Raw genomic sequence first — 18,743 nt, 5'->3', positions numbered from 1 at the left:
AAAAAAAAAGAGAGAGAGAGAGAGAGAAGAATTTGATTTTTTTTAATACATACCTTTCTATAGATAAATGCTAATTGTGGTAACCATGCTTGTATATTAGGGGAAAATTCATGGTATTTCTAAGATGAAGTGTCAGACAGAATTGGAAATGTACCAAAAACAAGTCTGTCTGTTTTATGTTCAGATGGTGTGGAGAGGAAAATCTCAAGGTAGAATTATTGAAACATAACGGGCTTTTCAAATACACAAAGCAACCCTTTGGCTAGCATTTCCCACTTGACTTTTTGAGCTCAGTAAGTGAAATTTGGTTCTTTTACCACATTTTAGCTATTGGCCAATAAACATTTTCAAATGAGCCTTGATCACTGGGCACTACAGATTTTGAATTTGGATAACTGCAAACTAAATTTGGGCTCCTGTTAATTTATGTTTTTTTTTCCAAATAAATTCTTTATAGCCTAACAGAAAAAAAATGTGCACATACCCCTTCCCACTTTGCTTTTTAACAGGAGACATGAGCAGTGTAGTGTGATGGGAAAATCCACCTTTGCAATGGCAACAGAACGAACGGCTAACTTTTGCAGCCACAATCAGAGTGAAAATGACAGGATGAGAGGTCATGCTAAACAGCACCTGCAGGCTGGCACATTCACCCAGGAAAAATCATGTGACAGCAAATACCACACCAAAAATCTATTCAACCAGATGAAAAGTGAGACAGACACGGGGATTAAAAGTTACAGGAATGCAGAAGTGAACGGGACGGGGCATAATCTGTGCAAAAATGTGGAAGTCCTTGCAACAAAGGCTTATCAAGGCCCTACATGATTAAATGTGAAATGTGTATTTGGTAGGAACTTAAACAAATCTCATCATGTATGTGCTTCTAAAGAAAAGGTTAACAGCAGATGAAGAACAGAGACCATCTCAGAGGTTGAGAGCTTTGCCTCTATTTTTCTATTTCTTCTCTTATCTTTTTCTTGTGGTTCATTCTTCTCAGTGCACACACTCAGCTGCTAAGCGGACGACTGACTCTACAGGTCAGTGCTTGCCTTGGCGGTCAACACCCTGATGCGGGCTGAGTTGCAGGTCTTGCAGAGGATGTGTCCATCCAAGGGGTAGCAGCCTTGGTTGTCTCCTTCAGACAGAAGACCGCCGCAGTCCTAGGGAAATGAAGACAGGAGTGATGGAAGCCAGGCCTCCATGATGTGTCCACACTACTCCACGCTTAGTAGGTGACACAGCAGATGAAACTGAATTAGAGGTCAGTAACATAAGGGCAAATGGTAGCCAGGAGTGGTGGCACATGCCTTTGATCCCAGTGCTTGGGAAGCAGAGGCACATGGACCTCTGTGAGTTCGAGGCCAGCAAGGACTCTTTCTCAAAACAAAACAAATTTAGATCGTGTAAAATGACCAAGTCTTCTAGTCACTGAATACAAAACATAGTACAAGGATGAAAGAACCCATAGCTCTCAGCTCCCAGGGGTTAATCTGCTCTCCTAAAAACAACAGTAAGGGAAAATAGAGTATGCCCCCTAAGGCACACAACCCTTTGTCCTTAATTTTAGTATTTCATCTAAAGAATGCACAAGTGCAAGAGCAGAAGTGTATGGCTACTTAAATTTAAAAAGTGGTTTCTGTCATGTAACAAGACAAACAATGGCTTTGTAGCTTTACATGAATGTAGCAAGGACAAAATTTGCAAGGGTGGGGAGGACTAATAGTTTGTCATGCTTTTCCAAAGGGATAACACAGTGGAGAGAGACACATTTTATAATGGGAGACAAGTTCCCTGGGTGCTACTGTTGGGTTTGTCACTGTCTGTACAGGCTGTACCCAAGACTGAATGCCATTCTGAAAATAAGGGCATTTCTTCCTTATCAGGTTTTTGGGATGGTCAAAACAGACAATGGATGTGAATGTACTCTATAGAAAATGAGGGGTGGAAAGTGTTAGGGAACACTGAATGGCAGCTCTTGACTTTAGAAGAAATGCAATTTGCTTGGAAAACAAACAGAGCCATATTTAGCATTGTGTGCCCTGCTCACTTGGAGAGCTGTCACAGGCTGTGATGGCTGCAACCCCCCCCCCCACTCTGCTCTCTAAGAGTGGCAAGGAGATGAATGAAGCCATGTCTAGAGCTGACAAATAATAAACTCTTAGAATAAACAGGGCTGACCCAAAGTACAACGGCAGACACAATTATGCTTCACCGGAAGTTTGGCTTTGCCAGAAAGAACCAGTGATATATTGTACTTTGAGATGTCTTCAGGAACTGAGTAATGGAACTAAACAATAAAATTATTGCAAGTCACAATAACGTCATTCATAGATGGCAGTTTCAAGTCTCTCTCTCTCCCTTTCTCTCTCTTCCTTTCTCCCCCTCCCCCTCCCCCTTGTTAAGCTTGGTGAGGAGCATATAACCTGGGCTTTATGGCGGAACAAAGCACAGTGCAAAAACAGATGGTCAGTTACAGGCAAGGCAGTGAATGGAGTGGACAAATTCTCTGGGGCCCCAGAGCCTTGCTAGCTTGTATTCTCAGGCTTCTTTTAGTTGGACTATGAGGACAAGGGGGTGAGAGAGTCTGCATCCCACCCAGGGAAGAGGAGGGGCAGGAAAGTGCCACATTCACAAAAGTTGGTAATGACAAAGAACGATGTTTGGAAGGAGAGGACTAAGTAACTCATAGAAGAAGGTAAAATATTTAAAAACCATTTTCTCAATGTACTGTTCTTTTAAAAGTCACATGATGAGGCAAAGGCCCCCTTGTCCTTTGCTGCGGTAATGGCTGTATGTGCCATAGTGTCAGATTAAGCTTCCTTTCTCACTTCTAGGCTGGATATGGGTGTGCCTTATGGATTCTCACAGCATCCTGTGGCTGACCCTTAGCTCTTAGCAGCTGTGACTTCTTAAGTGACACTTGGAAGCTAACTACTGTATAAATGAATCTCTATGACTCTGAATGGGAAGTTCCTGCAACTCTGAAATGAATGAATTCTTGTCTTTATCAATGGGTGATAATGGCCTCTCTGCCCAATGAAGGAGTTAACCCAATCATTAGCTACAGATTCATCATCACCACCTTTTGTCTAGCTTAATAGTTTACACTGTCCTAAGACATGTAATTTTGTGTTGTGGTCTTATAGTCACATCTGAATAGGTAAGAATGTGAAGCATCTGTACAGAGGGTGTCTATGCCAAGTGTGGTAAGTTGTGTGATGTCACTGCATTAACTGCCTGTGTCAGAGCTGAATCCTGTCTGTTAACACTAAGGTCTTTGTTAGGCACCAAGGTCTCCAGCTTTCACGATTCCTCTGACTTAGGGATACCACACACCTCACAGCGGTAGCAGTGCACGTGGAAATCACGATCCAGAGCCACGATGCGGACGGTCTCCTCCTGGCCTGGGGCAGGCATGATAGGCTCCTTGCACACAGAACAGCGTGGGGCAAATTTCCTGAAGATAGACAGAATTCTGGTGAGATGTCAAGTATAGATGCAGATGGAGAAGGGCACAGCTAACCCCACAGGATGACACCTGGTCTGTATGTCCTGTGTGACCTTGACCTAAAGAAAGTGAGACAGTAAGAGGCCTCTACAGAGGGTGCATGCTATGTATTTGACAGGGAAGAAGGTATGAGCTGGGAAGAGGGCTTGAACTGCTTTGTTTAGAGAGACTCTTTAGCAGGCAGCATGTAATATGCAGCAATCCTGTACACAGAACCACACTAGTTCCTAGGTATGATCTAGCTGAATACAGAAAACAAGGTCCTGTCTGAACCAGGATCGCCAAAGTCCTGGCAGGTTCTCATTATCCTCTGAGTTACTTCTAAATGTTAGTGTGCCTTCCTTGTGCCCTAGACAAATTGTGCAATTAGGAATGTCTGCATCTTTTTTCTTTAAAAATGTGTGTTCAATTCTAGGCCATAAGAAGCTTCAAACTCACAGGTATTACCAAATGGCAGAGGTTGGTGGTCTTACTATATATTTTATGAAAAACTCACAATGGCAAAGTACACATTACTTACATTTTGTCTGTAAAAGGAATTTTAGCATGATCAAAGTCTATAATACACATATGTTTGAAGCTATTGGTGAAGGACATTAATATATGAACATTAAGATATTTCTTTTTTTTTTAAATTTTTTTTTGAGAAAAAATTTTTCTATATTGCTTTGGAGCCTCTCCCAGAACTAGCTCTGTAGACCAGGCTGGGCTCGAACTCACAGAGATCTGCCCACCTTTGCCTTCCAAGTGCTGGGATTAAAGGCATGTACCACCAATGCCCAGAAATATATTTCTTAATTTATTGTTATTCACTAACAGAACCTGTTGTCTTAAAGATTAGCAGGCTGAAAAAAAATGGGCTATGAATCCATTTTTATTTTCTAGAATTTAAGGATAGCATTTGTGAAGGTGTAAAATGAGGCATAATTGGAATGGACACAGATAAGAACTGAAGAAAAACATTAAAAGATACATAGAACCAACACATGATATCCTAGTACTGGAGAGGCTGAGGCAGGAGGATCACCCTAAGTTCCAACCTAGATTGGGCTACCGAGTGGGCTCCTATATAAAGAACTAAAAACAAATGAGAGACAAAGGGATATATAGAGATACTGAGTAAGTTACTGAAGTTTTTCATGCTAATGGTTTTAAGATTAATGATTTTAAAATTTATCTACTTGTAGTAAGACTTAAAAGGAAATAATGATAGTAATCTAATACTGTGCAGAGCACTGCACGGCTGTCAAAGCATTTTTACATACATTATACTCTGTATGTACATTTTAATTTTCCTGGCAGCACCCAAAAGGCATCTGTATGGCTGTAATCTAAATAAATATGAATTAAGTAGCAGATCGATTGATTGCTGTGAAAGAAAAATTAAGAGGATCATGGTACAACTGCAGTAGTAATCAGGGTAGTTATAATTGATATTTTATGCAAGAAGTTTATATTCAGTGGCAAAAATTGCTTCGGATTACCTGATTATTTTTGAATCTGGGTTATCAGTAGTAAAATTCGCAGACTTCTGTTATCAACTGCAAAACTTCCTTTCCCCAGCTACAAGGAGGATATTGTGAGGGCAGAAGTAGCCCAAGCCTCCTCCAGTTTTCCCATAGATGTAATCCTCTGGGATATGATTTCTCCTTTTCTTTTTGTACTTTACCTGTTTTGGTAGTAATTATTTCTGGTGACCACTATATTGGTTCACACGGGAGGAATCTGAGCAATACCTGATGACATGAAACACCTGCTATCCTTTTCCGTGAGAAGGTGCTAATAGATTTTATGTCTGGTCTCATGGCCCTTCTCTAGACAGCCTGAAACTACGTTCTCACTAACCAATCCCTCTTCCTTAGCAACATAGCAAGGCAGGAGCTCTCACTGTGGCTACATGATCTGAGGTGGTGCTTTTCAGTAGTGGATAATAATAATAATGATGATGATGATGATTATAATGATGACGTGAAAACAGTTTTGATGGTTACTGTTTATTAAGTGCTTGTTACATGCTAAGTTCTATTAGGCTCTGTACACATGTTATTATTTTCTGTTGATGGCTACATTATGAGGAAGTATTTTTATTATTTTTATTCTTCAGTCAAGGGAGCCATGAACCTAGTCATTCCATATGCAACATATTTTTGGCAAATTAGCGATTGAATGCTAAATTAAACAACCAAATGGATCAGTGCTATAGCTTGGCCACAAAGTATTCCCTTCAGGCTCAACTACTTGACACTTAGTTGCCAGCTGATGAACCTCTGGGAGGTGACTGGATTGTGACATCTTTGACTTCAGCAGATTCCTCCATTATTAGAGTCATAGTGTAATGACGTTATCAGGATGTGGTGGAGATGTAGGACACCAGCTATTTAGAGGAAGCAGATCATGACAACATACCTTTCAAGGGCACATCTTGTCCCTGGCAGCCATGAGGTGATTAGCTTTGTTCAATTATACCTTTCCTCCACTATATACTGCCCCACTGCAGGTTCAGAAACAGAGAACCTGCTTACTGTGGACCAAAAATTCTGAAAACCACATGCTCAAATAGCCCTTTCCTCCTCGGGTATTTGTCCTAGGGACAGGAAGCCTGACTAACACTGTACATGACACCTCAGCCAAGAAAGCACAGATCACACTGTGTATGCCTCACACACTAAAAAGAGCAGTGTAAGCCCACTCTCCTGGCACAAGAAACATGGACTCAAAGAGATTCCAGCAAAGACCTGGTGGGGAATTCTTCATGCTCTGTATTTGTTGTAAACTTGTATATCTAGTCTACCTTCTTGCAAAAATTATCTAAGCTGGTTACTGTAAAAAAAACTGTTCACTTGTATAGTTCATTATAAAGCAGGAAACACTATGATTGACTTACAAAATTACTCAAATATAAAGGTGGCAAGAATTCATAACTGGGGATATAAAGAGAGGCAAAAATCAAAGACGTCGTACTAAAATAGATAATAGGTTTAGCCTTTAAAGACAGCCATGGAGGAAATATGAGGAAGGAGTGTGTGTATGTGTTTCCCTGTGTAAGTCCCCATATGTGTCCATCCATGTCTGTACACTGCCTACTCTCACATACTTGTATACAGGGCCTAAAATAGTCCCCCTACAAGGGAGTTCTCATTAGTTACTGGCGATCATGTCTACAAAAGAGTTCAGTTCCCAGTGGGCTGTAGGACTTGAGTCAACCTTAACCAAAGGTATTTATATGGAAATGGCCCATTTGCTAAGGCTCAAGATTCTGCCCTTCAAGTGTCTGAGATGCCATTTTAGAGGCTGTGCCAAGAGTCAACCCCTATATCCTCATCAGCCACCCCATTTCTCACCCATCTTCATAGCACACTTCCAGTTCTGCTTGCATGAGAACTGTCTGAATCCCAGAGTCAAATGATTAGTTCTGAAGAAGACAGGGCAGATTTTCTTGGGCATACCTCCGGGTTCTGCCCTTTCTGCCCTGTACCCCGTTATGCTGGCATACTCTGCCTCCTTCCACAAGTCCAGCATTGACAACTACCTCCATCCGGCTCTCTGTGCCCAGTGTCTCCTTCAGTACTAATTGCAGCTACCAGCACATAGAGCGAAGTTTGTGAATGTGAGAATTAAACTAAAAGGTGTTTTCTAAAAACCCACAATGGAGACCCATTCAGGAAAAGCTAAGAAGCTTCCCGAAAGAAGAGAAGTTTTCTCTGCCCCTTTGTTGGTTGCCCTGGCTGTGCAGTACACACCCCATGTTGGAAGGCTAGCACTCCATGGTGGAAGGTTAGCCACTCTGTATTCTAGTACTTTCTAAGGTAAGTGATACATGCTCTGGAAAATGTTCTTTTATTTCCCTTCCACTGAAGAGTGGTATCCAAAAGCCACCCCCGCCATATCTGTTAATTGTGCAGATGACAGTTTTTTAAAAAGATGTTTCTTTTCATGTGCATTGAAAAGGGGAGAGGGTTGGGGCTTGAGATATATGTTCCCTCCCCCCTTTCAGTTGCTCAAGGCTGCTTTTTCAGTGTTCAGATCTACATGCTTATGCCACTCCTTGCAAGTCTCTAATTATGCTGCCCACCAGTAGAAATGAACGATAAGTGGCAGAAACACAAACTTACATGTGTCAGAACTGATTTCCTCTTTTAATTGAGGGGTATAATAGCTCAGGCTTTCCCCACAACACAAACGTGTGCGCACTGCTGACATCTACCTGTCTTTCTTGCATTGTTGAAAGTCCCGAAGAGGAGAGAGATGGTGACAGAAAAACACCCCCTGTTGGTATCTTTTCACATCCCTTAAATAGATGCAAGGTATTTTTTTTATGTGTAATTATTACAAGCTAAAAATAGCAATAACGTGAAGTACAATTTATGCTGTGACTGCCCTTTAAAAGCAGGGTCTTTTCTCATGTAATTGAGGTTGAAAATTTCTGCTTCTGTGGTTTTTTTTTTTTTTTTTTTTGTTTTGTTTTGTTTTTTGTTTTTTAATTCATTCAGCCTCATGTCTTTTGGGGAGGTTTTTTCCTTTCACTGCTCCTTGGGAGAGTGGTCAGGAAATTCATTTTAAAAATATGAGTCTTAGGTCCCCAAACTGCTTGTGGAAAGTCCCTTCTGGATGTTGACAATCAACAGTGGTGAGAGAAACCCACAGCCTGTCTTGAGTCCCAGAGCGGAGCCCAAAGTGGTCAGCAATGTGCTTCATCTTTTGGGGACCTTACAAACCACTCTTACAGTGACTGCCCAGTGAACGGAAGCAAGGAGGCCACCCTGGCTCATTAGCAAGTCATACCTGCAGCTCTCCACACAGCCCAGCCCATAATAAACATGGGCTCTGATGTGATGAACCTGGTAGCCAGCTAACCGGCAAAAATTAAGAAAAACACAAAGCTGTCATTTTCTCAAAACTTCCTATAATGGAGGAAAGAGGGACTATAAAATTGGAGCCACAAAGAAGGGGAATCATGTTTCTAGACCCACCTGTGGTTCAGTAGACTTGGTCCTGAGAATTTGCCTTCTGATCCTTCTCAGAATGCTGCACAACAAATACTGCACTAACAATGTCCTTGGAAAGGGTATCGAGGCACACAAGACCTTGGTGGAGAGGAGGCTAAGGGGGGGACATGCATATGTTGGCGATGGCACAGAGCTGCTTTTCACACTGGAACTGTGTGACAGAATAGCTGTCTGCATCTCTGCACCTTTCTAGGAGCACCTCCTACTTGTACACTAACAAGGGTGCTGAGGTTGTCACAGTTAAGAGACCATTGGGTCAAGCTCTGGTCAGATAACTAAACTGAAGAACTGGGAGAAGTTATGCAACTTGCCAAATGCCATGGCTCTTGTCCAACTGAGTCGGCTTGCCCATATCTATAGCCACACAAAGTTATCATGACCGGTTGCAGAGAAGTTCTGAATAGAGAATAAGTTAGATAACGACAGGGATCCCCAAATGTCAGTCCCTGCCCTGGAGATAACTCTCTGAATACATCCCTAGAAACTGGAATATATATAGCTCAAAAAGAAACATGGCCAGTGGCAGATGACAAGAGCAGACTTCAAGAGGACTGGCAGGTTGGAGGTGAGAGTGGTTACTTACTTGTGGAAGTCCTCGATGCAATGAATGAGGCCGCAGGCATCTACGGTAAATGGGATGCCATCCAGGCTGCGGTGGCACATCACACAGGTGAAGCAGTGAGGATGGTAGGCCTTGCCAGTGGCACGGAGGATGCGCTCCATGATGGGCTTGGAACACACACTGCACTGTTCCAGCGTATTCTGAGGAAAGAAAGAAAACGGGTCAGCAGAACACCATGGCTCCAGTGTGTATCACAACAATCTAGGGAGGGCAGTGGGTAGCATCAGCGGGAATGATGTGCACAGGCAGGTCAGAGGGGATCTGCCAGAGACAATACCCACTGTCTATGGCATTCCTTTTGGTATCACCAAAAGAGACGACACAGTTTTCAGTAAAGGTTCAGATAATAAGGACCTGTGTTACTAACCACTCAATTTACCCGCTTAGGGCAAAGGCTGCCTCTAAGCACACAAAAACAAAGGACCTGTAATTTCATAAAGCTTTATTTATAAGAACAGGCGGTAGGCTGGTTGTGTTTGCTGAACTACATCACCCAGGTACTGTACTTAGAAAACTGTTTTACTGTTACAAGTAAAACATGACTCAATGTTAAAGACCCAGTAGGGTCACTGAGGCCCCTAACTTTTTATCTTTATAATGACTTCAACAGTGTATACCCCTTCGTAGAGCCCAAATCAAAGCTCCCATTTAAAACCCCAAAATTCAGGCTGAATGAACCTCTGATAGGAATGCTGAACATAAAGTGGTGGTTGGGTTGTAAAAAGTAAACTAAGAAATTGGATTTACCTGGCTTTGAAAATATGCTGAGCCTTAGGGATGTTTATGAACCTTAAGATCTTATTATTCAGCAAGTCAGCATTCAAATGGTCCAGCTGTTAACCCTGCCTCAGACTGTGTCTCAACTAATTTTTTTCCACATGTGATATGTGTTATTCTCAAATGAAGTATCTGAAGTGACTCAGTAGAATCTGGAATCAACGTAGGGTGTAGACATCAACAGGAAGACACAGTCATGGATGGAGCATGGGAATTAAGGAGACACTGCTGTCTTACTGTGAGGTCTTCAGATGCCCTGAGGTAAGATGGGCTTGTACTGAGGTAACAAGTGTCCTGTAAACTGACCCAAGGCAACTCTTTGGCATTGGCTTCTTCGTTTATCTCCTGAAATAACCCCCTTTGCCTCTACAAGGATGCCCAAAATGCTTCCTGAAACATGCATGGGACCAGGCATTTTTCTGAACAAAACCTTCATGAAAACCATAGTATAGAGTGAATTCCCTCAATGCCATTTGACCTCTCTCTCCAGGCTCATCTCCTCATCACATCCAAGCCAGGCATTCACTCTCATCCACCACCGGGAAATAGCCAACTTTGTCTCTCGGCTTTGATTACATGAACTGTGACAATTTGCCATTCTGACCTTCCAATATACAGCTCAAAAGGCTCTTTGATGACCAACCTGAACGTATATATCTCATTACTTTACAATATATTGTCATTTCATTAAAGAAAGGCAGTGCTTCTTAAGAATGCATTTCTCTGTCCCAGTAGACTTCTTGCTATAAAAACAAGCTGGGGATGAATGGCTACAGAAAGAATGCGTGAAGAAATATTGTTTAACTCCACCATGGGAGCACAGCACTGGTCCACTGTCTCCAAGTCTTGATTCATCCCAAGATGAACTGGTAAATCCATCATCATCCTCTCCATGAGTTGCAGCTGCTTGAGATTCTGTGGCTGCCACTGGTCAGAGTCTAAACTCAAGGACACCATTAAGCTACTTTCCCCCCATCTTGAAGTGGTGAAATTAAAATAGCAGAGGTTTACAGGATGAAATTCTGAGGCCGATGACAGTCTGGAAAATGACAGCCCTGCTTCTTTTCTCCCCTGGTGATCTGAGGTAAATCATCTTCCTAGGGCTTCTGTTTTCCTTCTCTGAGGTTTAACTTTTTTTGCTACTTAAACCCAGTCTATAATGGAGTTGAATAAACCAGAAAATGCAAGACCGGAGAGCATATTTGTTTGTGCTGAGGCCTGGCTCAGAGTAACAAAAAGGCTTAGCCAGTTTCTAAGGGAAAGCATTATGGTCTGTGAGTGCTCTATTCACAGGATGGGTAATCTGGAGAGTTCTACAATGAAAACAAGCTTTAAATATGCCTAAAATTAACCTCATGAAAAATGTCTCAAAAATCAGAAAAAAAAAAAAAAAAAAGGAGCTGGTTTGGACATAAAGAGTACCTTAACCTTCATTAAACAACTTCCTTTACTATACACCTCTGTTCCTCTTTCACATTGTCAGGGTGGAGGGTTCTAGCATTACCTCTAGTCCAGCCTGTCACTTCTCAGGTGAGGACAGACTTAGAGGTGACTGGTTAACTGGGTCACTGAACTCATGAGGGCACTTGAGGCTGGCACTTCTACTTTTCTGACTCCTGGCTATTTGGAGGTCTGGCAAACTCATTTACAGCCATAACAAGGATACCATATGCAACATAAAGAACATGCTTTGACAATACCTACTGTATAATCATATGTATATATTTCTTCTGTATGATTCAGATTTCAGGTTTCTCAATAGTAAAATGATTAATCCCAATTCTTCAGTTTTGTAGTTATTTACTAACACAAGAAATGGTCAATTTCCTACTACCAGATAGGTACTAGAAACAAATGGAAAATCCCTTGACAGAGGTTTGAAAGTGGGCTTCCCATGTTTACTCTCTCTCCCTACTTTAAACCTTTAGCAATTTCTAATCATAATTTTATTTCCAACAATGAGATGCTTTAATCTTTTTATATGTGGTTATTTCAAGAGATGGGCTCTTCATGTACATGTCAAGCTTTTCCAAAGTAGAATAGAATGGAATGTAGAATAGCAGTTTTGAAGAAAACAGACTTCATTAGTATCATTGGGGGAGAAATGCCTTTAAGTCTGTTCAGGTCACATCTATGTGGAACAGGTAACATGTCTGACAGGTGGGCAGACAGCAGAAGGGCACACTACAGCCTGGGGATCCTTACAATCAAGGATGTGCTTTGTGACTTGGCTCTCATTCCCATTAATCTCACATGTGGGCTTTATCTTTTAGCCACCATCCTGAGCTCCCTTTTCATTTTTCTTTTCCTAGAAAATATCTTATTTTTGCAAATGAATCTCCAAGTCCACTTATTCTGAAAAAGAAATCTTTCCTAATCCTCCTCCTGCTGTGCTAAAATAAGTTACATTCTCTGCTACCATAGAGTTGCTCATGGGATGCTTTCCCTATGGCATCTACATGGCCAAATAGTGATCTCTCTTCTCTCTCCCCATGAAACTCTAGTCTGAGAAGGTGTCACCTGTAAAATAGATCCTGAGACAACTTTGCACACTGGAAGTTACTGAGCAGTACCCTAGTGATCAGCATCTTTGGGAGATTAAACAAACAGCAAGGTGAGATCTATGATGTAGCTACCACCAAGACCTAGATGGGGGATTTGATGGCTGCCACTGACATGCAGAATTGTCCTTCCATGAAGCTAGTGGCAAGAGCCTTCATAGCTGCACCTATCTGTCAGTGGATGCAAGATGATCCCCAAGGAAGAAGTGTGACTTTGCTTCAAGTATTTTCATTCAGGTGATAATTAGCACAGAGGGACCTAGCTAGGAGCCTTCACCAGTCAACATTCTTCTCGGCAGCTAGGGCAACAAGAGTCTCAATCTTGAAGAGACATCTGGGCAGCATAATGTATCATCTGCACAAATAGTCATCCTTGCCCTGGGCCTGTGTAGCTCATGGTTCCAGGCAGGAACTGGTACTGAGCCATGGAAGACCTTGTCATTTAAGCGCAGTTAATAATCTATATTTTATTAATTTTATAACAGACACTATTTTAAGCAATTACTCCAATCAAAAGTATGGTTTAAAAGCAAAGATTTGAAAGTCCCAGAAAGAATCAGGGGATATATAGTTGGAAGGCACAGATTATGAACTTCTCAGAGACAACGAAGATCCATTTGTGATTAGGAACAAAAAATTGAACTAAAGATTAAAGTAAGATCACAAACAAACTTGTACTTAAAACTCCCCAATGCAACTGTTTTTAAATTTGAGATACAATCTGGTTGTAACTTTTATATCCTTGGGTGTTATATAAATAACTTTTCTAATTCCCAAGCAGAAGAGCTGGAAGGAGCAGCTGAATATAAATGAAGCAACCAGGCAGCATAAACACTAACCGCAAGAGTGTTATTCCAGCTAACACGTCAGACAGGAATATACTGGTCAGCGTGAGTGCTTTCAATCAAGAGACGTAAGTGTAAGACAAGCTGGGAGTCTAGAAGTCAGTTTTGTTAAAATTTAAGTTTATAATAAAGTTAGAATGTGATCTTACATTTTTAGCTAAATGAGCAATATCACAAACAGGAAGGATTATATGATGATGGTGTGACAGCTAGTGTTTGAGAAAAGTTTTGATCTTACTGTGATAAAAAGAAAAAGAAAAAACAAATAAGGTAGTAAAGATATTAGAACCTGAATGTCTTTCTAATTTCTTCGGTCTAGAGTTTATAACTTTCCACATTTGCCTCCCTCGAAAGGCCATGCTTAGAGAAATGATACCAAGTGACACATCTAAAAAGCCCAAACTGACTCCTAGATGAGGTGTGTGAAAGGACAGAGGCTGTGAGATGCATACTACTCTGTTTACAAGCCGCCACCTTAGTAGAATCAAGAAACCAAGGCCTGGATCATGAACGCTGCTGGCAGCAGATTCACACCTCCTGGTTCCCTATGCAATGAGACTGTTCCAATGTTCAGACTGTACTTATTTTTGTAGACACACTTTATATTGCAAACAGAAGGCATTTGGGCTTACTACCTGCAAGTTACATGCAATGAAATGAAATCAGGAAACACGTCCTGATCTTAAGACCATCTGTCCCCCAAACTCCTACATTACCAGACAGAAAACTCATTGTTGAATCCCAGCATTTACATGGTGTTTCCATATAAAATTGATGCTTCATAAATTTTAACTAGATGATAAACCAACAAACTGAAGATAATTTATTTAAAATAAAATTATTTTATATAACCATGTAAAACCTGCCAGGCAGCAAACTTGAAGTGTGTTTCAGGTGTACCATACTTGAGAGGGTTGTGAGGGGCCAGAGGAAGGTTTGCAGAGCCCGAGTCATCAGCTAGGTCCGGAAATGCTTCATTTCTTTCTAAACAAATGCCATCTTTTTCGACATGAACAGTGAGGTGAAAACTTGGGAAGCACACTTCAAGTGTAAGTGTTATCAACAGAATGGCAATGTGGTTCCACAGAAAGAGATGGCCTGTGACTCAGCAAATTTCTCTTGAAGTGCCAACATAATTCCTTAAGATCAAATAATTCTATTGTCTAACTCACTTATGGGCTGTACATCTTTTCTTGATTCTGATGATCAAGAGTGCTTCAAGGATCTCGGCAGGCAAAGACTTCTTTCAACCTTGGGAGCTCCAGTGAGCCTGCATTTAAAACCCTACCAGTTCTGCCCCCCTGTGACATACACATCTCCTATTGCAATCTTTTCTGCACTTGGGGCTTCCATCAAGATGTGTATTTTATAGTTGTATCTGTGTTCCAAAACAGACTGAAATGACAGCATATTTAGTGTTATCCCTAACCTGTGACTTTCTAATCAGAATCAAAATTCTTTTTCTAGTTGAAAATTATGATTTTCTCCTCAAATGTTGCTAGATGATATTAAAACTATATTTTGTGATGTCATGACTTCCTGTCATACACATACACGCAAACACACACACCTTATGAAACAAATAACTGAAGATTCTATGTAAGAATTTAACTTTTTTTTTTTTTTGTATGAAATCCTGGGTGCATTGTTGTCTATGATTTTTCAAATTACTTATCAAGTCTGTTTAAACAAACACTTCATAGTCTCCTCTAATAAGACACATTCCCAGAAAGCCTAAGAAACAAAGTGTTTAACATCCTGGGAGTGGCAAAGACCTCTGAGATACTAACCCTTTCATTTACAAGTTTCCACCACAATAGGAGAGCTAAACACATCTGTAAACAACTGATTAAAGGCAAAGCCCATGGGCACATTGCTCTCATAGAGACACGAACAACCTGTAGTGGGAACACACAGAGAGCAATTATTGGAGAATGGGGGAGAACAGGCTGATGCCAGTATTTCATGACTATTCCATCTCCTCTTGGTGGGGTCTGGGTTGGTATTTGAAAGCAAAGTGATTTTAATGCTCTTTGACACTGATGTTACATTATGACAAGAGTCTTCATCACTATCTAAGCTTCTTTGAGAGATGTCTCAGGTAAGCCTGCCTTCAAACAAAACTCACTCTATGGGTAGAATATTAGAACAAAACTCTGTGAGCTGGTGTGGGAGAATTCAATATTTTTAGGAATGTGAACAAATGAACATAAGAGGAACAGAGTTATTAGTCTAGGATAATGAAGTAGAAGACAATTTTATTTATATTTTGACTATATAAATTGGCTTTAAAATTTAGAAACAAGAGAGTTGGGGCGGTATCTCACCTAGTAAGTGCTTTTTAAGCAAGCACAGTGACCTAAGTTCAATCACCAGACCTTATGTTTAAACAAACAAACAAAAAACGGGCCAGGTGTCAGGTGTGCAAGACCAGAGAGATGGTTCATCAATTCCAGAAAACCCAGATCCAATTCCCAGAACTCATATGGCAACTTACAACCTTATGTAACTCCAGTTCCAATAATCCAACACCCACTTCTGGTCTTTGGGGACATTGCTTGTGTGTGGTATATAAACATACATAGAACTCAAAACCCATACACATAAAATATTAAAAAAAAAATTGTAAAAGCCTGGTGTTATGGTACATGCATGTAATCCTTGGTGCTGCTACGGGAGAAAGAAGTGGGTTCTTGCAGCTCCCTGGCCGGCAAACCTAGCTTACTGGGCTAGCTGCAGGTCAATGAAAGACCTGCACAGACAAACAAATCAACAATACACAGCTGTGGTTAAAACACATTTGTATAGCTATTCCTTACAGCTCAGAGAGGTGATTTACACTTTAAAACATCTAAGCCATGTTGATTGTTAGGCCTTCCAAAGTACTTTTCTTGGATGTATCAGAATCCTTGAGAAATGCCGACATTTATGTGTCAGACCTTCTTGCCAGGGGCAAATTAAAAGATCACAGAACTCCAATGAGACAATCGTGAGAGGGGAATAAAGAATAGGATTCCTTTCCTTCCAAGCCAAGTCCAATCAGAGACGCGTCTTTATAACATCTTCAAGGCATAGTCTTGTTAGGACTTATTCATGTGAGAACTGCAGCAGGCCTGTCATACAGTCAAAGAACTGGAGATGAATTCAAGAGGCTGGGTTTGAAGTCTAAGTATTAACTGACTTTTGGTGTCGTCACTACTAAGACCAAAAATGTCTCCATTGATGTTTTAATAGATCCCATCTATGAAAGGAAGAACATAGTGCTCAGAATGTAATGTTAGCTGAAACAGTATTATATTACATTTCTTCATAAAAATAATATTCATTCATTTATCTACCCCAAACAAAACCTGGGAACTGGACATGTTCATCAAACGTGCGTACACTAGACCTCAGATACCTCCACAGCAGCAAGGCATGGGGAGGTAGAATGTACAATTTCTATGTGACACATCTTAATGTGATGAGGGTTTGAATCTATGTCTTCCAAGTCCAAGGCAAACACGTTTTTCTCTATTTCACACTTTCTGCTACACAATAAGTTTCTACTAGCTTCTTGTAATGGCAATTCCCCCAAACTGTCCTCCTCATCTTTAGCATTCTGCTGTTCCATAACACTTCATAAGTATATCAATTAGGGCTCCCTGTCCCTTTTTGCTTGATGTATTAGGATACTGATTCCAGTGAGGAAGATTTTCCTGATATTATCCCTAGTCAATGAAGATGTCATGTCCAGGACCCAAAAGACATGGTTTCTTCTAAGTTCTCTAACTCCAATCCCATCAGTGGATTCTTCCTGAAGTAACAAGCTTTTCACTGCAAATGGCCCAAAAAAATAACACAAAATCAGCACAGTCATTTCTGTGAAGAGCCACTGCAGAAGCATTTTTGCATTTGCATTTTGTCATTGGTTGTAGAAGACTGATACACAATGATGGTAATGGAGAGTCTGGCCTGGAACTTACACATGCTGATCCTCATGGCATGATGTCTAAGGTCTAACTCTCATTCTTGCCAGGGGCAGCCTGTATTATTTGTCACAAGGCTATTGAAGACTGCTACAATCACAGCCTCTGTAGCAGTATGTAGTCATAACAGGCCTGCAAAAAGTATTTGCTGTATGAAGAAAAAAAAATAACTGACATTAAATAAAGTAACATCTGAGGTGTGTTTCAGACCTAGAATTCATTGTTTTCGTGTCAGTGAGAGTGTATCTCAAAAAAAAAAAAAAAAAAAAAAAAAAAAAAAGAAATATTCTAAACACTTCCCTAAGACCATAAATAAATTATCTGAAATTATTCACACACACAGTCAGTAGGGCAACACTCTTTTACTTAATGCCATTTGATTATCAGGGGTAATTGGACTCATCTAGGGGACAGTCTAAACTGTGAATTTAAGCAAGTGTCTGTCCAGCATTGTGTATATGCAGTAATGACCACCTACATGCACATCTCAGATCAGAATTAAACCAGCCTGAGTCATCCATTAGACTCAAGATCTGCAAGCAAAGACTAGAAATGTTCTTTGTACCATTCTGCTCACGTGTCTGGTTTCTGAGACTCAGCCCTGCCTTGATGCTTATTTTCTACCTGACTTTATGGATTGCAATTACTTCTCACATTACAGTAAGCCAGGGTCAGGGAAGGTTTCTCCTTGTTCTTATGCATATGACAGAAAAGCTTCTTTGAACCAAACTTGATCTTCTTTCAAAAGACAGGGAAAAACTTTAAGCCTCTAACTCCTGGGAGTGGCAGTGACAAGAGCCAGAGCGCGGTGAGCTAGCTCTGAACTCCTGGAGATCTCTTGAGCACATTTGGCAACCATTTGGCTTCTGTTGAAAACCAGGCCTTCTAATTATGCTTCTGCCAATGGAAGACAAAAGACAGAACTATGGCTTAGAAAGGTCATGATGACATGCCAGTGTCATGGTGGTGATTGTGGTTTCTTCTGAGTACAGGCCTGCTGACGGGTCTGCCACATACCCCTGCTGCGGAACCCATTCACAAGAATGGAATCTCGTGAAGACTGCAAAGTGATTTGCTGTTCTCCTAAACTGTATCTCTCCTGTAATATTTTTTGACACTAGAAATAAAATAATAACATGCTTTGGTTCTTCTTTCTGCACTCCCCACTACACCAAAAGTGGTTTAGATAAACTAGGTACAAAAAGGCACAAAGAATGCTGGGTTTTCCATGCCACAGGATTTTCCAACTGCCTCAAAGACCAAGGAGACAGAACATACAGATGTTTGCGCCTTGCCGCAAGAGTTGTGGACTAACTCTTTCAGTGTCTCTGGAATGCAAATTTTCTTTCACAGTTTAGCAGTCTTTTTTGGATTTCAGCACAGTGAACTAACACTTTCCTGGATTCCAAGACCTCCAGAGAACCAGATGGATGAGAGGAACTGGGAAAAAGAA

At 40.9% G+C, this 18,743-nt stretch overlaps 1 protein-coding gene across 1 annotated transcript in view; it reads right to left on the bottom strand.

Annotated features, from left to right (window-relative positions):
• Positions 1 to 931: 931 nt before the first annotated feature.
• Lpp (LIM domain containing preferred translocation partner in lipoma) overlaps positions 932 to 18,743 on the bottom strand; it is a 421,297-nt gene continuing 403,485 nt past the window's right edge. Inside the window, exons 8-10 of the mRNA XM_051191238.1 lie at positions 9,101 to 9,279; positions 3,340 to 3,460; positions 932 to 1,163 (exon numbers count right to left, since the gene is read on the bottom strand). Of these exons, the coding sequence (XP_051047195.1) occupies positions 1,035 to 1,163; positions 3,340 to 3,460; positions 9,101 to 9,279 (429 nt within the window). The 3' untranslated portion in view covers positions 932 to 1,034. The remainder of the gene's footprint in view (positions 1,164 to 3,339; positions 3,461 to 9,100; positions 9,280 to 18,743) is intronic.

Source organism: Phodopus roborovskii, unplaced genomic scaffold (assembly GCF_943737965.1).
Source record: "Phodopus roborovskii unplaced genomic scaffold, PHOROB, whole genome shotgun sequence".
NCBI classification, from domain to species: Eukaryota; Metazoa; Chordata; class Mammalia; order Rodentia; family Cricetidae; genus Phodopus; species Phodopus roborovskii.
The sequence above is the reverse complement of the archived record's forward strand: the minus strand, read 5'-3'. Positions and strand labels throughout refer to the sequence as shown.